This window comes from Diabrotica undecimpunctata, chromosome 1 (genome assembly GCF_040954645.1).
Source record: "Diabrotica undecimpunctata isolate CICGRU chromosome 1, icDiaUnde3, whole genome shotgun sequence".
NCBI classification, from domain to species: Eukaryota; Metazoa; Arthropoda; class Insecta; order Coleoptera; family Chrysomelidae; genus Diabrotica; species Diabrotica undecimpunctata.
In genome coordinates, this window is record NC_092803.1 from 32,093,683 (window position 1) to 32,120,740 (window position 27,058).

General features: G+C 33.4%; 1 protein-coding gene across 1 annotated transcript in view; it reads left to right on the forward strand.

Annotated features, from left to right (window-relative positions):
* Nucleotides 1-495: 495 nt before the first annotated feature.
* The window catches only part of LOC140438445 (peroxidase-like), a 45,121-nt gene continuing 18,558 nt past the window's right edge, over nucleotides 496-27,058 (forward strand). The window contains exons 1-6 of the mRNA XM_072528127.1: nucleotides 496-743; nucleotides 11,467-11,628; nucleotides 11,691-11,881; nucleotides 17,056-17,251; nucleotides 22,804-23,149; nucleotides 26,236-26,392. Of these exons, the coding sequence (XP_072384228.1) occupies nucleotides 542-743; nucleotides 11,467-11,628; nucleotides 11,691-11,881; nucleotides 17,056-17,251; nucleotides 22,804-23,149; nucleotides 26,236-26,392 (1,254 nt within the window). The 5' untranslated portion in view covers nucleotides 496-541. The remainder of the gene's footprint in view (nucleotides 744-11,466; nucleotides 11,629-11,690; nucleotides 11,882-17,055; nucleotides 17,252-22,803; nucleotides 23,150-26,235; nucleotides 26,393-27,058) is intronic.

Here is a 27,058-nt window from a genome sequence, read left to right on the forward strand (position 1 = left end):
AGTGGATTTAAAGTATGGAGAAAAGTTTTCAGAGCCAAGGAAGAATGACGGAGATAACTCGAAAGTGTATTTGTTTATCATTGCTTCCGTGCCTTTATAATATATTATACGTCCACTAGATTTTTAATAATGATCCTGTGAGTAAACTGTATTTGGAACTTTTTGTATTTTAATTAATCAGTATTTTAATACTGTTTAGAGTAATAAACTAAAGTTAGACTTATTAGATAAATACCAAACTATATAAAACAAGCTGTAAAAATATCTAAAACGCCCATTTAGCTACAAATTTACTTTATATCCTTAATTTAGATACCACTGATTTTAAATCATAAATATCTACTGGCAATATTAGTAAAAAACACGTACTTAAGTATAACAAATTATATATTTTTAAGAAACTATTATTTCTAAACAGCACAAAACGTGATAAAAACTACCACTAAATCACTTTTTTTTGGTTTAACTGCCGAATAAAATCTCCTACAGAAAATAATTCCTGACTCAGTTTTTTCGTGATCGCGAAAAATGCTCTTCTAATATGTATTGTCTCTATGGAATTCTGCTCATTATCTTAAATTGCGTGCAAGGGGATCGGGAATGTGGATTGGATTATGTGCACTGTGAATATCGTGATTTTACCTACAGGAGCATTGACGGTGTCTGTAATAATTTAGATCATCCTAATTGGGGAACACAGTATTCTGTATACGACAGACTAATCCCAGCTAGATATGGCAATAGTAAGTAATAGGTACTCATAAATTATAATATTGGAATACAAGTAATATTTATACGGACTTCGAGGTCTACGAGGACTGACAAAAAGATCTACGAGGTCTGGCTATTAAATAACGAGACTATTTATGAAAAAGAGTTTTATTTTAAAAATTATTCTACAATCGAATGCTCTCCTTCAATATATTCCCCTTTTCTCACCACACACCGTTCCATTCGTTTTTTCCATTGGTCAAAGCAATGCTGGAAGTCTTCTTTTGTTAGAGCTTTTAGGAGCTCCGCCGTTTATCGCTTCACCTCTTCCATCGACTCGAACCGAATTCCTTTTAAGTCGACTTAATCTTTGGAAGCAGGTAAAAGTCTTCTTCTTCTTCAGTGCCTTATCCGGTACGGATGTTGGCGATCATCAAGGCTATCATGGTTTTGTTGACTGCTCTGCCAAACCGCTCCGCTGAGGTCATCCCAAATCATTGTCGGAGATTTTTCAACCACGAGATACGACGGCATCCCGGTCCTCTTCTGCCAAATACTTTACCCTGCATAACAAAGGAAAAAGTCACAGGGTGCTAAATCAGGAGGGTACAGCGGGTGTTCGAGTACTGGAATGCCTCTAGCGGCTAAATAACGCTTCACAGACAGCGTGGTATGGGTAGGTGCGTTGTCCTGGTGCAAGATCAACGGCTTGTTTTTCCACAACTCTGGCCGTTTCACACGAACTTGATCTCGCAGCGCTGCCAAAGCTTTCAAATAGTAAGTTTGGTTTACAGTTTGACCGTCTGGGACCCAGCCGTTAATGACGAAAAAAACGATTAGCACGGATTTAAAAATTGATTTCGACATCCTTGCTTTTTTCATTCTTGGCGATGCAGGAGTTTTCCAGTGCATGGATTGTCGCTTAGTTTCAACATCGTATTTGAATATCCAGGTTTCATCGCAAGTGATGATGTTTTCCATTAATTCAGTCTCTTCATGTAACCTCTCCAGAAAATCTGAGCAGATCTGTTAACGGACGAGCTGTTGGTCAGGGGTCAAATTTTTTGGGACCAACTTCACACAGACTTTCTTCATGTTTAATTCATCATGTAAAATTTTTCTGACAATTTTTTTATCGGCGTTTACAGTCTCAGCAATCATCCAATGCTCATACGACGATCACTGTTTGGCGTTGGCCATCTTCGACGCTCTCTCGGCCTTCAGAAAACCATTTATACCATTCGAAAACACGTGCACGAGATAGAGAATTCTCACGATAAGCCTCTTCCAACCAATTATAGCACTCAGTTGGAGTTTTTTTTTTTAATTTAACTTGAAATTTCACATTAATCCGTTGCTCATGTTTTTCGTCACACATTGTTATCGGCACGAGAAAAAAATACGTTCTTTTCTAACCTCTACAGAAAAAATACTACTACAGCAACGAAAACGTGTTTTCGTACTGAAAGAGTAAACACTTCCAGCTATCCAATGCTGCATCCGTTTACCACTCTTCTCCTCTAGGACGCCTTCTGCGCACGCAGTCTCGTTATTTAATAGCCAGATCTCGTAGTACTAAAATTCGCTATAACATTAATTTTACTTCGAATTTTCAAACAAGTGAAAAAATATCGTTTTTGGGTTTATTATTTTTCTGTATTAGTAGGTTGTTATATTGTTCTATCATGTTTATTTGATTAAGGTCTTAATACCAAGGCAATTTGAAAACAACTAGTACCAGGTGGGGCAAATTATCGTCCCGGTATTTGTTTTTGTATATTTATAACAAATTATTGTTAAAATGATTTAAAAGTGGAAATATTTAAATTATAAAGACATTTTTATCAATAAATAGTAAACTAGTTAGTTTATCTAACTAATAACTAGAAATAATTTAAATATTAAGAAATATAATTTTATTCAAAACTTTTTAAATTACCAAATCAACTTTCACATTTCTAACTTTCTTGCTGTGTGATGGACACAATAATATTACATTTGGAACATTTTCTTTGCCACTGACAACCTTCATTCCTTGTGCAAATATGACACCTTTTTTCTCTTTTTGGTTGTGGTGAATTAGGTTCTTCCACGGGGTCGTCTACTTTTTAATGATCTTTTAGTTTTTTCAATCTCTGGTTAATACTTTTTTAAACATCATTGGTTAGACGAGATTAAATGGTTTTTTGGACTCTTATTTTTTTTAGTTTGTGGCTCTTAAAGTCGTTTGCCTAAGTAATAAAAATATCCTTCTTTTGTCTACATATCAACATTTCCAAGTAGGATTTTAATTAACTGACGTCAAGAAAGCATTTACTGCTGCAATTTCAATAATATTCATAAACATCGTAGCTGGCCAACTTTTGCATTGACTGTTGCAGGTCTATTTGGATATTATTTTGTCGAGCGTATCTACGAAACCCTTTGTGGCATTATAAAGTAGAAACTACGGTATATTGGTGTTCGGAAGATAAGAGTATGATATTTTGGTTTACTTTTGGGGCGTAGGACACCAATGTGATTTTCGACTTAAATCCAAAACTGAAAAATAAATGAGTTCAAGCTGGCAAAATGTCCAGAGGAATGTATATTTGATTTCTTCGTTGCGTTCCGCATATTATTCGTTTCTTGTCAATGGGATTTCTGCTAATTTTAAAACAGCAAAAAAGTTATCCGTAGTAATTCTGTGAACAGGATCCAGAATGGAATTCACATGTAAAACTACCTTTGTTCATTGGTCGCGGTCCTAAGGATTTCCTTGTTTCTCTAAATACACTTGTAAATTCTTACAACAAGCGGTACATACTATTTACAAGACACCAGATCTTAATCCCTTATTTTGCTGGTTTGCTTTTATGTGGACTCTAAACAGACATTCTTCTTTTTCTTCTTAGTCTTCTGTCGTCCATATTTGGACATAGGCCTCCCCCAACTCCTTCCATCGGTCTCTATCCTGAGCAACATATTTCCAATTTCTTCCGGCTATTCTTTTAATATCATCAACCCATCTCATCTGTGGTCTTCCTCTTGGTCGTTTACTTTCATAAGGTCTCCAATGTTGTATTTTAGTATTCCAACGTTGGTCTTTTTGTCTAGCAGTGTGGCCTGCGAAGCTCCATTTAATTTTGGCAATTTTTGTTGCTATGTCCTTGACTTTTGTTTTGAATCTTACCCAGTCGTTCCTCTTTTTATCTGACAATCGTATACCTAACATTGCTCTTTCCATTGTTCCTTCTGTTGTGGCTAGTTTATTCATGTTTGCCTTGGTTAGGGTCCAGGTTTGACATCCATATGTCATGATAAGAAGGATGCATTGGTTAAACACTTTGCTTCTCAAGTATTGGGGTATTTTGCGGTTCTTAAGTATCCAACTAAGTTTTCCAAATCCTGCCCATGCTAGTCTTGCGCTCTTCTAGTAATTTCCGCACTTTGGTTCTGTTTGTCAAGTCTCAGGATTTGGCCTAGGTAGATATATTCCTGGATTTGTTCTCTCTCACTGCCATTTATAGTTATACGTCTGGGGTCATCTGTGTTTGTCATTTTTTTTTTTTTTCATATTCATTTTTAGGCCGACGTATTGGGAGCTGGCTGCTAGTTCCCCCATCATAATTTGCAGTTCCTCGAATATGCTCGATATAATCACTATGTCGTCAGCGAATCTGAGGTGGTTTAACTTGTTGCCATTAACGTTAATACCATAGGTTGACCAATTTGTAGTTTTAAGACATAAGAAACGAGATTATAGTGATTTTGACAATTTTGACGAATATTCTAATCACACTTAGTTATGAAAAACTGGTCCGTGGCATTTTTATAAAATATAGTGGTATCTTAAAACAATGATCATCTTGCCATAGCATTCCCACTGGCTCTCGATTACTTCTGAGAGCACCAGCGCAGATTATCGGTTCAATATATGCGTAGATTTTAATTTTGTCAACCTATTTGTAAACTATCGTCTTTCTAACTTGATTGCCATTTTCTATGTCAAACCTGCCCCGTTGATTTATAAAACTCACTTTATCTGGTACAAAACCTTTAGAAGTAAATATCTTTAATAACGTCGTCATACCTATCGATGTTGGACAACAGTCATAATTACATTTTTTAACTGAATTCTGTTTTTTTCTTTGAAAGGGATTTCTTTATCCAAAAGGTTTCATTTTTGCCGAACTATACGTCTTGTAGGTCGTTAATCTTCACTATTTCCCCATCGTCGTTGGAATAGCCGGTAATCGTATTCCTTTATTATATAATAATTTTTATGATGTCCTTCATTTCCGACCTGGGCCAGAACAATTGCGTCGATTGTACCTGCTATAATCCGGTCTCGATAAAGGCTTCTTTAAATTGTGGGCCAGATTGCGCCGTCAGCAGATTTAATCCTTAGTGCACTATAATTTATTAAGTACTTATTGACAGCTTTATTCTAATTAGTTAGGTTTACATATCTGAACTAATAGCAAAAATGTTTTATACTTAGTAAATGTTAGTGTTAGCGAACATTCGTGGAAAAAATTTATTATATTTTTATTTATATAACTTTTATATACTTTCATCTATTAATGCATTACGGTGAAGCGGCACAGTCGTACCCAGCGATTAGGGATCATGTGAGTTAGTTCCGCTTAATCATGTCCTCAGCTGAACGTACCTCAGGTGAAATTGTGCAATCGTCCCATATCCTTCAAAGCTATCATCAATGGATTTCGCATCTACATTAGAGGTCGTACACAGAGATTTTATATTATTTTTCTAAAAGTGATAACATTTTTCAGGTTTGACTAATTATGAATTTTCAAACTCAGTAATAGTTCGTCCATTTTACTCACCAGAATTCTAAGCAGCTTCTGCCAATTGCAAAATTGTTCTTGATCTCGAAAAAAAATTCCACACCAATTTGTAATGATTGCTAGGAAAGCTGGTTTGGAGTAACAAAAAAAACTTCTTTTGAGTGTAACTAAATGATTATAAGAAAAGTGTGTTATTATGTTGTAACATAACTTGCCCGGAAGAGATATTAGGGATTAAAAGAGAAATGAGAATTTCAGGTGCAAGTATATTCACCTTGCAAATCGGCGCTCAGGTGTTCTGAACACAGATATAATAGGAATAGACTAGGCATCGTGAACAAAATAGTGAAACAAGGAGCTATCGATCGGTGGTCTATCTATCTCTTTTTAGCACCTAGCATAAAAAATGCACCTCTCGCCTCTAGCGTTCCATTACTCCCACCTCCAGCTTTCCATTACTCCCACCTCTATTAGTTTGTACAGACAAAGATAGCTAGACCACTCAAAGTGAATCTTGACGTTTACCTTTAGTCAAAGAGCAGCCCATACCTTGTCTATGAAGGATAAAACGGTAATTTTTGGGACATGCGTCTATGGATCTAGGATGAGATATATTTAGATTAAAAACTGGGAATTGAAACGTACCAATAGAAATGATAGAATTTGGTACAAAAATTTTCTTCTTCTTCTTCTTTTTTTATATAGACATGACTCTGTCTATTTTTCAATGTGCCTACAGTAAGTTGTCGTTCCATCGTTTTCCTATTGGCGAACCGTCTCTGCCGTATTTACTACTCTATTTGTTGTCATTCGGCTTATAGGATCGTTCCATTCTACTCTTCAATTTCTTACTCAGTTCTTGATGTTCTCCACCTTGCATATACGTCGTATATCTGTACTTCTAGCTCTGTCCCATAGTGTTTTACCATCAAAGTCTTTTTATCTGTGTTGTTTCTAACATCCTTTATGTCCTCTCTGTGTCAGGTTTTGTTTCTGCCGCGTATATCATTATTGCTCTGATGACTCTTTTGTAAATTCTGCCTTTCGTTTCTTTCCCGATATTTTTATTTCTCTATATTGTTTCATTTAGGCAGCCTGCGGCTCTATTTCCTCTATTCACTTGATCTTCCACTTCAGTTTCGAGCTTCTCGTAGCTAGATAATGTGATGCATAGATATTTAAACTCCATCCCTTGTAAATTTGCTGTTGTAACAAGGCATTTTGTCTTTTTTGGGAAAATTAACATGTTAAATTTTCTGGCGGTTATATTAAATTCGTACAGCATACGTTGTAAAACATCTTCACTCTGAGAGAGTAGTATTGGGTCGTTTGCATAGCGTCGTAGCCATGGTACAAAAGTAAAGGGGAATATGGGGAATATAAATAAATGACACCATCTTATCCTTTTTAAGGAAAGAAGAAAACTCGAAACTTTTGACACATTTGAGAAGATTGGTTTAAGAAAGATTGTAAGTACATAGTACTTGTACATAGCCAAAAAGAAAGTGAAAGAAACACACTTACCTTATATTGTCGCTCTACATTCTTTTCAGAATTATTTTGATGCTTAAATAATGATGATGATCAGAATGCTCTATGAGAGAGCAATAAATAAATAATTGCTACTAATTAATAATTTTTATTTGTTAAAAGTTCAGCCAAGTAGAATGTAATTTAGTATTACCAACATATGAACAAAATAGACATAAACAAAGCAATCTAAATGACAAAATCAAAAATCAAATTAAAACAAATTAGGTTTTAAAAAAATATTTCTAGAATTATATGGAATACCTTTTTTAACGGTAAAATTGAAGTGTGAATTTAAATAGTAAAAATAAACAAACGTATTTGACATTACCTCAGTTAATAACATATTATGGTATATAGGTATGATAGCTAATTATCTATTACAATATACCTACAAATATATAGCTGAACAAAATATATAATAATAATATTTTATTATTGAAGTACTGAACATACAAACTTTTGGATTTTACATAAAAAGCAAACGTTATTCTGAAATACCAAAAAAAAAATGTGGGACATATTCTATACAAAAAACGTAGCACTGCACTAAATACATATGGAACAAAAATTAAAAATAAAACCAGGTATATTTTCTTTTTTCGCCAATAGAAAATATTTAGCATTGTATCTCCAACTGTCATGTTTTAAATTAAGTTAAAAACTTACAAATAATTCTGCTGCTTTCATGTAATCAGCTTGGCACTTACTTTAAACACTTAATTTCATTTTTGCTAAGCTGCTAAATTGCATCTTTATAAATAAGAATACCAAGCAAGCTGTGTATTTAAATGCTTGTATTACTGAACTCTGATATTATTTTTCTCATTTTTTAAAAACCAAGTATTAAATTGTAAAATCTCTGGGTTCTGACTCCCAAATAAAGGTGACTGCTTCTCACAGCCACCCAAAGAAAAGTTACGCGATCACAAACCTCATTCTTCCACGAAGATAGACGGAAATTTCCTTAAGTGAGCTTTTATTTATTCCATGCGTAGATATCTTGTTTGAGATTTAGCATTTATTTTAAAATCTCTACAAATGAAACACAGAAAAGACGAACAGGGAGTGAGACAGTTAATATTTCTTCTCGAAAGCACACTTGACCAATTATAAACAGACTCAAAAGTTGCTGTTGTTGTGTTATTAATTTTAGAATGCAAAAAGATATGAACCATATTCGGTTCTTATGATTTAGAGGATGAAATAAAAATGCTACAAGGTTCTTACACTTTCAGATTTTTTTGTTAGCTTTATCTTTGTATTAATATTACACAAATTACATTAACCTTTAACTACAGGCTACAGTGTACACAGTACACCATGCGTGTTAAGTTGGTTGCCTTTTCTTAAAACTATTTTCTGCGTTTACGGCTCTCGACGTAACCTATCAGTATAGTATCAACTATTGTCTGTTACAGTCGATACGTGATTTTTGATCGAATAGTTGAGTTGTGATAAAAAATAACAAAGTGAGTTCCCGAACGGTGCCTTCAGTACACTACGCACATAGTTATGTAAGTAAATTTAACGAATGTTAAACTTTAAATTACTTGCAAACGAGTTATTTTCTGTGTAGTAAATGTAATATTGTACTTTTTATACAAAAATGTGAAATGGAAACTTAGGAGAAATATTTTTTATAGGGATCGAGTGCGTGTTAGAAACCCTCAAAAGTCTCACACAAGATGAGCTTAGAGCTATGGCTGAAGCATTGTTCGAAGAAGAACCTGAAGAATCAGAAAAAAAAAAAGAAATTACGAAAGACAACGATTATAACACTGAGTCGGAGATAGAACTAAATGATAAAGAGCCTTTTGATTCAGATAATGAGAGCGATGGTGAGAGTTTAGAAAGCGATGAAGATGAGTATTTTATAGCGAAAGATAAACAAACAAAGTGGTATAAATATTCAGTGGTGAGCAAATGTAGCAAAACTTTTAGCAAAAATACTTCCTGGACCAAAGCTGAGTGCTAGAGATATTACCAATAATAGAAGTGCTTTCGAAAAAATTTTTAGTGACGACATTATTGAAAATATAGTTGAGTGTACAAACTTGAAAATTGCAAATATGCGAATAAAGTATAACCGGCCGAGACGGGCTAAAGACACAACAAAAACAGAAATTATGGCATTTATCGGACTACTACTTCTTGCAGGAACTAAAAAGCAAAACCATACACATTTTCTTGAATTGTGGACTAAAGACGGAACCGGCTCAGAAATATTTAGAGCGTGCATGAGTGCTGATCGATTTTTATTTTTGCTTGCTGCTCTAAGATTTAATGACAAAAATAGTAGAGAAATACGCAAGGAAACTGATAAGCTTGCTGCTATTCGAGTTACACTTGATCGTTTTGTGGAGAACTGCAACAATAACTACTGTTTAGGAAAAGAAGTAACAATTGACTAAATGTTAATACCTTTCAGAGGTAGATGCAGTTTTATTCAATATATCCCGTCCAAGCCTGCAAATTATGGGTTAAAAGTATTTGTATTGTGTGATGCCGAGACATTTTATGTTACAAATTTAGAGGTGCATTGTGGTAATCAGCCACAAGGACCTTACAACAAATCAAATAAACCTGCTGATATTGTACATCGTTTACTTCAAGAGTGGCAAGGGAAAAACCGGAACTTGACATGTGATAATTGGTACACAAGTTACTCATTGGTCAATGATCTTTTGAAAGATAAAGTAACAATGGTTGGCACACTAAAGAAAAATAAACGGGAGCTGCCGTTGGAGTTCCTACCACATAAAGAAAGAGAAGTTGGATCGTCCCTTTTCAGATTTCAAAAAGAGGTAACTATAGTGTCATATGTCCCTGCAAAAAATAAAGCTGTGCCTTTCATATCAACCATGCATAATGATTCTGCAGTAGATCCGGAGAAAAAAAGTCAAATATAATTTTAGATTATAATTCTCAGAAAGGAGGTGTCGACACAGTAGATAAAATGTGCGGTACATACTCAGTATCAAGGAGAACGCAAAGGTGACCGATGGTTATATTTTTTCAGGTCCTAAACATGGCAGGAATTAACAGCCAAATCCTGTATAATGCTGCAAATATAAACAATCCTCAAAAATATAGAAGGATATTTTTAAAGAAATTATCTTTATCTTTGTTGAGACCACACCTTTCAGAACGAGCTGAAATACAGAGTTTGCCCTTAGATTTAAAACTATTCCTGAAGAAATATAAAGCTACTGTAGTGGAACAAGAAGAAAAAGAACCACCAGCAAAAATACGAGGAAGGTGCTATTGCTGCGAAAGGCGTAAAAATAGAGTGACAACCAGTTCGTGTCAGACATGCAGGAGAATGGTTTGCAAAGAACATTCCACTATTATTTTCCTGAGTGTATTAACTCAAATAACTAGGAAGAAGACGAAAGTGAATAAAGACTTGTATGTGTTTATTTTTCTACCTAGTTAAAAATTTAAAAATTTTCGCATATTTTTTTAGGTTGGTGTTTCAATATGTAATAAATTACTGTTTTTGTTTTTCTCATTGGTTTACCATTTTCAATTATTTTTTAGTTTTATTTTTTATTATATGATTACTAATTATTGATTAAACACCAGTTGTGCAATTTAATATAGTTCTAATCATTAAAGAAATTTTGTTTCTGTAGCTATTTGTAACTGGTGTATAGAGTACACCGCGCCCGTATTTGAGATTCATGGTTGGGCGCCCGTAGTTCAAGTCTTATCGCTTGTTAGTCTTAAAGTTCCTAGTAGAAGCAACAGACAATCAGAAATCGTTTCAGTGCCATTTCACCACACTAATTATGGTATCAATGAACCAACTACACGATTGGTCCTGAGTGCTAATAGCCTACCAAGACAAATGGATACTTTTGACTCCAAGTTTGTTGTTAGTTTGTTTAAAAAACAACTAAAAAGTATCTTACAATAAGTTTGTTGTACATCTGTATTATTCTTTTATGTTTGTATTATTCTGAGGTGCTTGGTATTTTAATAATTTATTGTTTTTAAGATGTAACTTGTAAAAATTGTAAGTAAATGGATGCCGTATATAAATAAATAATATTAAAAAATAATCGCATTTTGCAAGTAATAGTTTGAATTCAGAACTGCAGAATATCAATTCACATCCACTATTGCTGTTTTAAAAATAGGTGCAACTACTGTCGGGTTAAAAAATATAAGTTTCTAAAATACACGCTGTAAATAAAAGTAAGGTATAAGATGAAGGTAAAAATAATGAGAAATGTGTTGAAAGATGATGGGTATCATGAATGAATAAGTTAAAATCCTTCTTTAAATTATCCGGATTACATATCATCACAGCAACAATGTGGAAAGTTTATTGTTACAAATATACCTTTGTTCCATATATTTACTGATTTTAATAGATAACTACGAAATACCTGTTAACTACATTTTGATAATAGTCTTATTTTAGATAACAGTATTGCCCACTGTGGTAATGGCGACCCTCTACCAAATGCTCGATGCGTATCTACAGTTATATTTTCAGACGAAACTTATCCAGATCCAGAACTAACTGCATATGCAGCACAATATGGACAAATAGTCGCTCACGATATGGGTCAAAATTTTTTAAGTAAGTAAATAGAACGTTGAGATTTTAACAGTTTAAAACTAGAAATTACCATATTATTGTAGCTGGCGATCCCTTATCATGTTGCAATACGTGGCTTGGACATTGGGATGAACCTCCGGATGATTGTATTAGTATAACAATACCTGATGACGATTATCATTACTCAGACCTCAACGCTTCATGTATGTCGGTTCTTCGAACTGTGACAAACCGGCAACTTGGATGTTCAATGTATTTATCCGATACGGCTCAGGTAAAAATTTTTATCTGAAATTTAGAGTTTCTTATATACTGAATTACTTTCACTTATTTCATGCTATGATATTCTTCTTATCTGTCATTTTCCTCACGAATGGGAGCTCTCGAGGCACCAATACCATTAACCCGATTTTTAGTTTTTTTTTTCATAAAAGTTGATATGTTGGTATTAAATTCTTCTTCCAGCATAAGTGACTGATGGGGCTACTACGTAAGCGCAGGAGAGTCAGGCATGTAATTTGTCAAACCGAGCGAGACGTGGTGGATAGTTGTTAGTTTGAACCTAACATGCGACCGATAACCTGCACAAATCTCTTCTAAATCTAACGACGCGACCAGTTAGGTTTAAAAATTTGTTTTGCCGTGTGTTCTTATTTAAGTGACATTGATAACTTTAGCCACCTAATTTTGCGTGTTACTGTACTCAGTACATATTTAATTTCTCGAATTATAAATCATTTGAAAATGGCTAAAAACATGGGAGAAAAACTGATGCAATGATATAAAGAACTACACAGCAACACAGCAACAACCTGATGATTCTAATCAAGTTCTTAGTGATATTTCTTTCTACAAAAAAAATGAGTAAAATAATTTAAAAAAACGAGTTTCCTCTGTACTCGTTGACAGTAATAACAAAATTATTGTAAATGACCACTAAATAAAAAAATGGCAGCTGTATATATCAGAGTTGTTTCAAGATGACAGGAATAATATTGCCGAATTCTACCAAACCTGTACTAACGGCCCAGAAATTATGAAATGCGAGGTAGAACACGCTATAAATAATGCTAAAATTAGAAAAGCGTGTGGTCCAGATGATAGACCAAGTGAGTTGCTGAAACTAATAGAGGAGAATAACATAAAAGTAGTAGTAAGACTTTTTATTTCAATATATGAATCAGTTATTTATGAAATACAGTAAGTCATAAAACTTAAATTTTATAGGAGAAACAAAAAACCATTTCCAGGAGATTAGATGTTATAAATTATTTTAAATATATAAAATACTGACAATAGAATTTAAATGAAACATGACAAGGGTAAAATTACAAAATTTTTAAGCTTAGTTTAAGAATAATTTTTCAATTAAATGCTATGACTTAGTATGATTCATAAATAAACATAGTTGTTGATATATATTTTTTATCTAAAACATAAAAATAAGCTATTAAACTTAAAAAAATAACAAGAAACTATTGCCAAAAAAAATTTATGTGCTTTTTTTATAGTTTTCGATTTTTTATAGGTATGGCCTCGATTAGACTCTGTAGGTAAATATCTTGTTCATTTTTGGTCTTGAAGGAATATATTTTCTTCAAAATGTCCTGACGCTGTTCTTCAGTAATTTTATTCCAGCATTTCATCTTGCAGCTACAACTATTTCTTGCACGGTTTTCCGGTTTTTCTTGCATGTACTATATTGCCTTTGTAATTAACATACTCTGCTCCATCTGCATTTTTTTTACTAAAATACAAATGTAAAGCAACAATAATGCTTTAGCAAAGACATATGATAAACAAACAAAACTTAGGTTAGGGGTTGTATGTATTCTGTCAAATTGATAGATGAACATTTATTTGTGAAACATATTAAGTCGGCGACTTAATATGTTTCATAAATAAACTGAATGAAATACGGTCTATTAGTGAGAGATCTGTAATAGTACTTAATATGTTTCATCGCAAATGATGCGCCTATGTGTAAACATTGGTTTTCTGTCAAAATATCAATTTCTGAAAATGGGTGACTTAATATGTTTCATAAATAACTGATTCATATAACACCGGAGTGATTCCCATAGATCGGCTCAAATCCATCTTTGTCACAATACCTAAAAAAACATAATGCGAGAAAATACTCAGAATATCGATTAATTATCCTAATGAAACACACTCTTAAAATTTTCCTAAGAATACTTCACAACAGAATTAGACACAAATGCGAAGAAGATCTCGAAGATACCCAATTTGGTTTTAGAAATGCTATGGGAACCAGGGAGACACTTTTTGCGCATAACATCCTATTAAAAAAATGCCGTGACCAAAGAAAAGATGTATTTGCATGTTTCGTGGACTTCGAAAAGGCATTCGATAAAGTACAGCATGTAAAATTAATGCAAATACTGAAAAATATCGGAATAGATTACAAGGATATTCTATCGTACTGCTATCGTAAAATTTGGAGATAACTACAACGATGAAGTCTCCATACAACAAGGAGTCAGACAAGGTTGCATTTTGTCGCCAGCATTGTTCAATGTTTACTCGGACCAGTTATTTAAAAAGGCACTTGAGAGACAACCATATGGAATAAAAATCAACGAGGAACTACTTAATGTAATTATATATGCAGACGATACAGTAATTCTGTCAGATAATATTAAAAGTTTTCAAATTCTGCTTGATCGTATCAAGAGGTAAGAGAGTAAATGGGCATTTAAATAAACTTAATCAAAACCAAATTTTTAGTGTTTAGTCGTGACCCACATCCCGATGCAAAGCTTCAATTAAAAGTAGTCCAAGTTGAGAAAGTTCACAAAATGACATATTAGGGAACTGTGATAATGGAATAACTAGATCCAGAAATAGAAATAAAACGTAGAATAGCAATGACTAAAACTACTTTGATAAAAATGAAGTCACTTCTTTGCAATAATCATCTCAGTTTAGAACTAAGACAAAGAATGGCTAAGTGCTATGTTTGGTCCGTACTTTTGTATAGTGCAGAAGTGTAGACGCTAAAAGTATCAATCATGAACAAAATTAAAGCATTGGAAATGTGGGTTCATAAACGAATGCTAAAGATACCTTGGACAGCAGGCAAAACTAATGAAGAAGTTCTAGGAAGCATCAACAAAGATAGAGAACTGCTAAAGACTGTTAAACATTGAAAAATATCTTATCTCGGACATATAGTAAGGGGAAGTCGATATAAAATGTTACAACTGATCATTAAAGGTAAGAAAGAGGGCCGTGGAGATGTAGGAAGAAAACAAGTTTCTTGGTTAAAAAACATTCGTGAATGGACTCAAATATCAAATGCAGGACAATTATTATTCCATATTTCAGAAGATCGAGAAGCCTTCTCAATGGTGATCGCCAACGTCGGATAATTCCAATATGGCACGCGAAGAAGAAAAAGTGATATTCCTTTCAACCATAGCTTGCATAATACTGATACAGAACAATCTGACCTAAGTGACACTGACGTGACTTTTAGCCAACCTGTGGCTTAACAGCGATCAAAAAGGGAACCTATTGTCATAGAAAAATATTCGACAGAGTGGCTGAAGCACAAACCTAACTTCTAAACAAAAAACACGTACCCATAACCTTATTACTCAACTGCCTGGTGTAAAAGCTGTTGTCAAAACAGCTGCAATCATTTTAGATTCCTGAAAATTATTTTTTCCTGACGTAGTCGTGGAACAAAATGTTAATTTTACGAATCAAAAATTAGAGCAACTGAGAGAATCTTATTCGCAACCTAGAGAGTACCCACCGTTTGATTTTGGGACTTTTATATATCGCAAGAGTCAAAAAAAGGACAGCAATTGAACACTTCGGAATTGTGGATCATCGATGGTACGGCACCAGAATACTTTACAGATGTAATCTCAGAGCGAAGACTTCATGTTATTCTTAGGGTTTTAAGATTCAACGACATAATTAGCAGAAAATAAAGAGTCAAAAAATGATAATTTAGCTCCAATTCGCAAAATATTTTATAATTTGAAAAGGCATGCTCTTCAAATTATAACGTTGGAGAGTATGTAACGATAGATGAGACGCTTAATAGTTTTCGTGGAAGGTGCCGTTTTAGGCAATACATTGCTAATAAGCGTGCCAAATATGGCATAAAAATATATAGATTAGCTGACGCCAGGTCATTTTATATGCACAATACGGAAATTTGTGCTGGAATTCATCCAGAAGTTTCATATCAATTGCCAAATGATGTTTCCAGTGTAGTTATGCATGTGATGTTCGCGTTGATAATTCTGAAAGGAACTTGATAATGAAAAATTACTTTATCTTAATGCCACTTGTTAACGACTTGCTCATGAATCATAAACTGACTAGGGTTGGCACAATTTGCAAGAATAAGCGAGTAATACGACCTAAATTTCTTCAACTGAAAAGTCAATCTTTTTGCAGTAGCATGTTCGGTTTGAAACAACTATATAAATAAAATAAAATGTTTTAACGCTCTCAAATAGATGAGATGAACCAAGAAGCTTACAAAGCCGGTAATATAACATTTTAGAATTCCATAAATGGCAGGGTGGATATGGTAGATCGAATAAAATCCAAATAAACCTGTCTATTCCACTGACAAAAAATAACGAATATTATTGGCAAAAATACAAAAGGGACCATTATACCCAGGCTCTGGTACAAAGTGCCTCTCATATAAATCTGGGGTATATTCTACACTTCATTCAAAATCATCTCAGTTAAACCACTATTGGTCTCTAGCCTAATCTAATCACCACTATCATCTAAAATAACATCAAAATTTTAACCAATCTATCTTTCTAAATATAATAAACTGAAAAACCTTTCTTCTCAGAAATAATAAGGCCACAAGAATTTCTCTTACTAGAACCATTCAATTCTTATTTTTCTCTTTTTTTCAAAGCATCTTTGAATTTTTTCTCATGTACTTGAAAACCCACTCATAATTTTCCAATTTAAATAAACACAAATATAAAAATAAACAGATACTTTAAACAACAAACTTTTGGATACGTGTTAGTCGCGAAATCAAACCAAACTAAACTGTTTGTTATGTTAAATTATTTTCTGCATGCAACATTTCATATGCGCCTAGTAACATAAGTCACCTACGGGACGACAAGCAACAACTAGCTCTCTTCACATAAGTCGACTTAAGTTTTTATTTACAAACTCAAGTCGGTATTCTCTCAGTATGGTTATTATGCACACTTCGCAATAGCATATATATAAAATTGCATAATAGACTAAAGTGCTTAGAGAGAATAATGGTATTACAAATCCCCGACACATCAAAAAAATATTCGGACTTACGTGCTTACTCACCTCAGTTACAGAATTATTCTTTATTGTCAATTGAGTAAAAAAATTTATTTAATTATTTATTATTTGTTACATGTGAGCAAAATCTTATATTTTAATTTTTAGTTATCAGGCGTTACCGCTTATTTAGATCTATCCCTCATTTATGGAAATACCGAGGATATTTGTATGAAACTAAGGACACTCGAAGGAGGATTACTTAGACTAGAAACACGAAATCAGCGTGAATGGTTTCCAGAGTCCACAGAACGTGATATGTTTTGTCCTTTGCTCAATGAAAATGAATTATGTTATCATACAGGTAGGCTAATTTAAAATCAATAAAAAATAAGTAAGTACTTATTAGCCTTTTGTTTTACTGTTAGATTTCATTATTATCATCATCCAGCCTCCATTTATCATGTCTACTGCTGGACATAGGCCTCCCTTAAACTCCTCCATTCTTCGTTTCAGATCCTCAGATTCCTTAGATCTTCGTTTCTTTTTCGATCCCGCAACGTCACTCACAGCATAGACCGTTCCATTCGTTTCTATGCCACTTTTAATTTCAAAGCCGTAGTCTTGGTCATTGTCAATCATGGTCACGCATTGATCACATACTTTTCTTTTGAGGCTAATTGGTATGTTGTATGAATTAAGTAATTTTAATCAACACAATATACAGGGTCCTCAATAGGGAATTTAAAACTTTAGCAGTTAGTAGCGGCCATTTTATTGCCTTATCTTTTATGTTGAAGCCAGGAGCACTGTCCTAGTCCTAGTACACGTTTGCTCTTAATCTTACCTTCGGTTACGGGATGTAGAAGATCGTATCTGTTATTTCTCATCAAATATCCATAATATCCAGCTTTTTGTTTTTTTATGAATTAAATAAGCTCACTTTCCCTGCTCATTTAGTGAAGAACTTTCAAGTTGGTGGTATGAGAAATCCACGGTATTCGTGACATTCTTCTATATACTGTCTGTTCACACTGGCAACTTTTAACGTCCAGGGTTCAACTCCATATAAGAGTGTAGAATATATGTAGCACTTCATTAAATTTTATCTTAACTGTAGCTCGAATGACCTATCGCATAAGGCGACCATTTTAATCCAGGCTCGGATTTTTAGTCCGAAACTAGATCTTTACTGATCTAGATATCCCGGTATTTTAAATTAGGGACTTTGGTTATCTCTGCACTGTATATATTTATTTGCACTAGTTGATTTAGACTCTGGTTTACCACAATTTTTTTTATTTTGAAGTGTTGAATATTAGGCCGAATAGATCTCCTAACGAGGCTGTGTCCAACGTTACTCAACAAAAATTAAAATTTTTGCCATTCTTATGATTCTTTTAAGATCCGTAAACTTTATCAGTTGTATTGATCGATCGCTAAATAATTTTTATTGATAGAGATTAATCTTCAAAACCTACAACATGAAATTTGGATTTCGAATTTTGTAAAAAAATATAAAGCATTTTGAAGTATGTCTAAAAAATGCTGAATTTAAACTTTCACATCACAAACAATCTCATGACACGAGAAATGCTGCCAGGAAAATGGCATTAGGAGGAATTTGCAGCCAAAGTTTTGTAGTTTTGGAATACGTTCTTCTGCAATTAAAAAAAGGGGTTTTAAATGTTTTATGTGCATTTTAATGTGAAATTTTACATTAGGCGTTTATTAGGCATATTTTAAATGCCTCATATTTGTTACCAAAACTCGAAATCGAAATTTCACACTATACAAAAACAAAAATGGCAAAAATCGCGCACCGTTAATTAATTTAACAGCTTTATGGAAACTGACTGTATTTGCGGCAAAATACTGCACTCTTTAAAACGCATTTTAATTGTTTTCTATAGGATACTCTGATCAAAAGATATCGAATTTGTATCAAGTTGATACAAAGATATTTAAAAAATAGATTTCACGCACGTACTTGACATTCAAAATCTCCGGTCACACTTCAAGCGTTATTTCTGAGAGAACGGTTCATTCTACAAAAAAAAGTGCTACGGCGTACAGATGCTTGGTTAATAGATGATTTCGTAATTCAACATCTAGAGAACTACTTGTTTTTCTCCTGGCCTATGGCTCTATCTTCAAAGGTCAACAAACTATTATGAATGAAATATTTTATGACAATTTTTTTTTCATGTTAGGGACAGTAACTTTTATCATTTTTTGTTGAGAGATTATTTTTATTTTTTTTTTTAGTATGTTACTATAGATCGTCTCAAAGTGACTAGTCTGTACAGGGTAAATGCACAACATCGATGCCATACTTCTTTGCAAACTTGTATTAAAATAAACGTCACTTCTTACTACTTAGCCTAATCCATCTTTTGTGTTGAGGGTAGATTAAGTACTAATGCCCACTAACGACCCTGCCTGGCTTCCTTCTGTCAGTGGTTTTCAAACATAAATAATATTTGCTACAACATACTTGGGTTAAATTAAAATAAAATACAAATTAAGAAATGCTCTTTATTTATGTCACACAAGCAGTTTGTTCTTAATTCTACAGTATGTGCTAGCGACACAAACCATTTGTTTATAGATTTAAACAAAATCGAATAAAATAAAACTAAAATATAAAGAAACATTTTATTTATGTATTGTTCCGTTCAAAAGTTAAGTGGGGAAGGACTTTTAAAAACCGCATTGTATATTTTGGCAGTAACAAAACGTAGAAATATCCAAAAATAAAACTAATAAATAAGTTGAAAATAAAAGAAGTCATTGTATTTAATTTCGTGTGTAAGTAATCGTAATTGTACACCATTATATTTAGTTCCTTTTTCTGTCAATCGCTGTCACATTTAGTTTCTGCTTCACTATCATCATCATCAATATTATCGTCACTGTCATCACTTTCTCCGTTATTTATATTTATAATAATTGGTTCGATATCATCCAACAAATTGTCAATGTCCCACATTTTTTTTTCTGTTGCTATTACGTGGTTTACGTAGTTTTTCCATTTCTCTGGCGTAATGACCTGGTACGGTGCTGTAATTAAATTTCGCATTTCAACTTCTTTAAAATTCGCGTTGCGTCTAGCTATATACCGTTTCACTTCACTCCGAACCATTTCCATGGGATTGAGTTTATAGTGATAGGGTTGGAGCCTCAGAATTTTTACATTGTGCTTTTTGGTAATATCTTCTATTATGTACCTGTCATATTTTGCTTTGAAGGCCTAGACTACATCAAGTAACTCGCATTTTAGTTAGTCTTCTTAAAAAAATAGGTCCTTTGACAGAAGCCACTCTTAAATATCTTTTTTTAGTGTTGAACTGTTGGGAATTTGTTTTGACTTTCTGCTCTGATAGGATGCATTGTCCATTACCACAACAGTTTTTTCTGGCAAATTTAGAATTAAGTTATTTTCGAACCAATCTTCGAAGTTCGGTCCATCCATTTTGTGGTGGTAGTCCTGAGTATTTTTCTTTGCCAAAAACGTGAGCTCTGCTCCATCAACAAATCCACTGGTAGATCCTGCATGCAATAAAACGAACTGTGCACCACGAGCTGTTGGAGCTTTTAATCTTATTGTCAGACCACGAACAAAACAATCGCGATGAGATGTAATTGTTTTATCAACCCATTCTTTTTTCACACTGTGCCCAATATTTACCCATGATTCATCCAAATACACTATGTGGTATGTAAATAGCGCTGACGCCAGGAGATGATTTCTGGTTTTTCAATCAAAATTGAATTTCTGCCACGTTTTATAAACACAAAATCCATATCACTCATCAAGCGATGTAGCGTGGCCCGTGAAAAGTTGGGCAAAGTTTTTTCGACATTTACAACATAATATGATGTTTATTGTTAGTGGTATGTTGTCACCAAAAAATTGATGAACTATTCTACGAATTTGGCCCCTGACACCTTCATCGTACTTGTTGTCACGAAAATTATCAACCTTTCGCTTCTTGGGCCTGCTCTTTGGAGATTGTAATCCAGCAGGTGATGAATATTCCTGCCATATGCAAAACAGAATCTTTTCGCAAACACCACTAATTTCTGACACTTTCCTAATTACATTTGATACAGAATCGTTGTTATCCTGATTAAGATGATAATTAATAATATTCATTAGTATCTGGTTCTCTAAAAGTTTTAGAGCTTTTCCACGTTTCCATTGAACAATTTCCTCCATTTTGCGGTAAAAATTCGGCGTCAAATATAACAATTGGCAACAACAGAAAATAACAATAATTGCCAACAGCAAATCACAACAGCAACCACCAACAAATAATAACAATAACAAAACAGTAACAGTACATCTAAGATGGTACAAATAATCGTAACTTGAATATGTTTACGCGCTCAAAATAACAAATAAAGACTAATTAAGGCCGTGGATGTATCAAGCTTTTAAACATATTCTGTACAAAAATTACTATAATTGCTTCTTAATTACTAAATAACTTAGAAGAAAGTATTTGCAGTTGATATCAACCAATATTACAAATTCCTTACACATTATTGCATTAATTAGCACTGCATAGACATAAATAACATTTGTAATTTGGCAGTTAGTAGAAATTACCGGAATTATTTTAAACTTTGAAACAAATGTTTATTTAATGTACATTTTATTATACTACTGCTACTAATAAAAGATAAAAGTTGATAAGTTACTATTAGAAACAAATAATGTATAGTATTATGTAAAATTATTAGCAAAAGATATTTGTAAATTACATAAAATTGTACGTGAGGACTTGTTGAGAACTCGTGGTTTATTCCGTTTATTTTGAAAGATAGACAATAGAGAACGCCGTCGCTCACTGCATAAAACTGGCAACGTCTTGGCGAAATTCCCATAAGGTTAGCATTGCATATCTTACCCTGCACAGACTAGTCACTTTGGGACAAAGTATAAATGTAACATTATAATTTTGTAACGTTGATTTAAGTACAACTGAACGATGGGGAATGATTTTTGTTCAGATTGCAATTAAATATTCATTTGATTTTAATTTTTTTGTTGTGATATATAGTTTTGATAATTAATTTCCTTAATGAGTTTATTATTTAAATTATATAAAAGATTGCAATAAATTTAAAGTATAAGGTTCTTACTTAGATGACAATATGTGTCGTTATGTTTTTTATTAATACAAATTTGTTAATAAAATATTTTGAGTATGAATAAACAATGTTTATTGTTTAATTTTTTCATGCATGTTTAATTGAAAGTTTAATAAACATAATTTTATATTGTGACGTATTATTTTATTTTTTTAGTAGAGACAATATAACTTATTTAAATATTATTGTAGAAGCTAATATAATAATTCTTCTAAGAAGTAGTATCTTCTTCTAAGAAGTCTTCTAAGAGTATATAGCCTTTTTTTACAACTTATGGTTAAATATGTCAATTTTAATAGTTTTTTGTAGATAGTTCGCTGATATGTTTTCTGACGTGTGTTTTTGTGATGTTTTTGAAAGAAATGTTAGTTTAGTTTATTTATTTTTGAGTTCCTTCATTAGTTTTAGATTAAAGCTTATTGCTTCATAAATTTCCATCGTTGATCTATCTATTTTGATCTACACTTTTTACTATATATATCCTTACCCACCCCAATAAAGATCCTTGACTGGAGCAACGTGGTCTTCGTTAAGTATTGTGAACGAAAAGCTTTTTATTATCAACTTTTGTCAGCTTTTTCGCGACAACATAAAGGTTAAAATTATTTTGCTTGATAAATGTTACCCTACAGTTATCAATATTTTTGAGACATACGTTTATTACTTTTGATACTTTTATTACATTAGATAATTCGTTAGTTCCAATAAATTAATTTTATTAAACATGTACATTATAACTAAAAATTTAATTTAAAGGTGATCCAAGAGTGGACCAAAACCCGCCTCTATGCATTACGCATCTTTTATGGGCTCGAGAACATAATCGTGTAGCAAGACGTTTAAGTCACCTAAATCCCCATTGGTCTGACGAAGAAATATTTAGAATCGCGCGGACGATAGTTATAGCTGAGTATCAACACATCGCCTATTATGAACTTCTTCCATATTATATGGGAGAATACAATCTTCTGGAAAGTGGGATTTTATATTACACCGATGATTTTATTAATGATTATAATGCAAGTATGAGACCACATGTATTTAATGAGCATTCTCAAGCAGCCTTTAGACACTTCCATTCATTGGTACCAGGATTGTTGTCGTAAGTATTATTATTGACTTCTATTTTTTTTGTCTTGTTTGATTCTTTTGTTTTAAGTTTAAAAATATACATATTATTTCTACCAAATATAACTTATTTGTTTAAAAATGTAATACATAGCAAGACAATAATATGTATATTAGGTATATAATATATCAATTTAGGGAAGACAATAAAAGTCATTATATCGATATAATCTAAGGAAACGCATAAACTATAAGTTATAAAACAAGATGTTTTAAAGAGATTTGTAATTAGAGACAAACGTTGTACAGCTTTTTGAGAACTGAAGATACCTTTCGTGTAAGGAAGAACATATCCTTTAAAAAGTTAAAACATTGATGACGAAAAGTCAATTTAACGACAATAGATAACTGTAAGAAGTTCAAAAGATGAGTTTTAATATGTAACAAGGCAATATGTATTAAAATGGATCTTATATTAATAAATGCAGCTCAGACTATGATGGAAAAGACAGCTAAGACCAGTTTACTGATCGCATAAATTGTCACTGGGGATCTAACAAATAAGATGTTCTATGCGCTAGCAACAAATACACTAGAGTCCAAAAAGAAACAAAGAAATATACATTTAGAAAAATTTAATATTCTTTGAGAATAAAACAGTATCAGACTTTAAAAACCTAAATAGATATAATGACATGTTAGCAACAGTTATCAGTCTATCAAACAGACATTCTAATTTAATAGCGGCACCACACTTCGCTATGGGTTATTTGTTATGCGTCTTCGCTGTATTCGCCCAAATATTTGTTATTCGTCAGTGAATAACAAATACGCTACTCCAAACTTGTGGAGGCGGGCCAAACATGCCAAATATTTGCTTAATACTTCTTTGGCAGAACCAAAATGGACGTGGACGTATTGATGGTAGGTGCAACTTATTTTTTACTTATGTAAATGCAGTTTACCAATACTTGTATGAATACAATGCAAGGCTGCATCTGATATAAATCCAGAAATCACATTATCTTTGCATTTGCCACTCCATTTCACAGTATGTACAACTCTAAGCGTAGTAGGTAAGAGAGTTGTATATAAACACACAAATTTGTCGAATTAATGGTTCAAGAGTAACCAGCATTAAAATAAAATTACGCTAAGATAAACAGACAGACAACCAAAGGTGCGAGCGAAGTGTGAGCAGTTGACATATAAATTCGGCGTGAGAAGCCGAGAATTTGGGTTCGAAAAATAAGTTTACGGTATTTTACGGCTTAATGTATTTTACGTACACTCGGAATCTGTTGATCAGTGTGATGTGGTACAATACTTATCATTAGTACTTGCCGCTTATCTACCCATTTCAAGACACGAACCCCATTTTCGTTCTGCTCGCCGTAAATATGTCCCTTTTTCAGCTTTTTAGCGCAAACATCTTTAGGATTCCCCTTCCTATTACTCCGTAAAGTGCCACAGACATATGTTCCTTCGGTTAATAGGTCCTCGCATAGTTTGACACTTATATAGAAGTTATCTCTAAACAAAATTCTTCCCGAATATTTAAGATTTTGCATTAACTCAATGCATATACCTATTATATGTATGCCCCTGCGTGTTCGTTGCTGCATCATTTTTTCCTGCATAAATACGCAAATCGTAGGTATAACCTTTAGTCGTACATATTTTATAGAGTTTCACTCCGTATTTGTTTGTTTTTTCTGGAAAGTATTGACGGAACACCAACCTGCCTCTCCAAGGTACCATGCTCTCATCAATCACGACTTTCTGATCGGGAACAAGTGTCTCCTTAAACTATTGACAAATAAGATTTACAACATCTTTTATTTTCGAGAGTCTGCCTTGGCCAGCTAGTGGATCGTTATTATTACAAAAATGTAAGCATTTCAATAGCTGGTCGAATCTGTTGCGATTCATGATTTCTTTTATTCGCTTATTAGCGTACAATTCATCATATGACCAATAGAGGCGCATTTTTTGTACCTGATTAATCCTCATTATTAGCAATATAGCTAGAATTTTTTCATTTCTGCTCTGTTAGTATCTGTCCAAGTTTTCAACAGAGACCGTGGTCGCAGTGGCTTCGATTGAATGATCTGATATGAGTATCTGTTAGTTTCCTCTACTACGATGTCAATTATTGGATTAGTAATAAACTTTTTGTAGATAGCGTAAGGTTAAGATGTCTAAATTGTTAACTTTCAAACCGGTTTGTCCGAAGAACTCAAAATTTAAAGGTAAGTCTGTAAATGGTCTCCTTTTGACAGGATTTGCTGTTTCTTGTACGCCTGCATCGCTTGTCAAACTGTTGTCACTAGAGTAATCGTTAGAACTGATATTATCAAAAAGAGCATTTTGTATCACATCCTGATCATCTGAAGGCCTATAGGACTCTTCAGAATTCTTAAACTTGTCAGATTCTGAGGATAATAGATGTTGAAATCTTCCTTCAGAAGTAGAGGAACGTAGATTTTCCGGAGATGCTGCTGGCGGATTTAGATATTCCGGTGATGCTGCAGTTGGTCTTAAATTTGTGGATATTGCAGGTGGGCTAAGATTTCTCGAGGATGCTGGAGACAGACTTAAATTTTCCAGAGATCCAGAAGTCGGACTGTGATTTTCTTTGTATGCTGCAGGCGAACCCAGGGTTGGTGCTTCTTAAACAATTTGTCGATGTGCTTTCTTTTGGCCAAGAGCCATTATTCTATTCAGCCATTATTCATGACGTGGTGACCCACCGGTGGGTTATACATAAAAACACATAGTAAAAATTAATGAATTCCAGCGCGTGGTCATATATTATGATTAAAGAGATGTAAATCAATAAATGTCGTGTTATGGTCAAACGACCACTCCGGCCGTTCTACTGTAGAAATGATCTAATTTTCCTATTACGCGTTTACCAACAAACTTCAAAAAAATATTTACGCTTAGAAGTTTTTTAAACTTAAACTAATATATACATATAAACGACGCAGATATAACTTTTCATTATTTATTAAAACACACCCTCAGCCGTTTGTTTATCTTTCCGCAGTAGATTCTACCTATAACAATCCATCTTCTAAGGATACTTGCTGCTTCAAACCCACACTTATGTTTCAGATTAGTCGATGCTTCTGGCTGTCCTTATAGATCAATTGTGATGAGGGATCACATAAATCGCCCCGGTGTGTTGGAAAAAGGCGATTACTTGGACTCCATTATCCGCGGCATGGTCACGCAACCGGCGCTTTCACCTGACGCTTATTGCGATCCCGAGGTGAGTAACATTATCTTTATTTGTAGCTGAAGTCCAAGAAGCAAATTTGTGGCTTGTCAGTTAAATGTCTGTGTGTCACGTTTGTCTTTTGTATTTTACAAAAGAAATTACAACATTAACTATTTTATATAAGAAATAATATTGTAGGTACATGAACAGAGGTGTATGTAATATTTATAAGGTATTATAAAAGTTTTCTCAAAAATTTATACACCATTCTGCGTCGTAAGAAAGAGCCACACTTTTATGGGTATTTCAGGTATGCGGAATCGACTGGTGCATGTTAAAAAACCGCAGCTGCATCGCAAGTTTATCAAAATGCACATACGTTTTTCACAATATGACGTTATTTTTCGATTTCATATCTTAGACAACCGTATCAAGCAAATTTTGTTTATATTGCCTTATCTAGAACTTTCCAGTTTCTATCTTACAAGTCATACATTATTAGAGACGTTTGTAGCTTAGAAAGTCTTACAGCGCGTTCATCGTCATAATCATGCAACCTCTTCTGTCCACTGCTGGACATAGGTCTCTCCCATTTTTCACCACTCTTCACTCACAGCGCATTACAAGCTTAAAGAACAGTACCTGCATTCGCGCGAAGTAGTTACGGCATTTTAATCTACAATTTACAGTAACAGTACAATAATTCTTCTTCTTCTT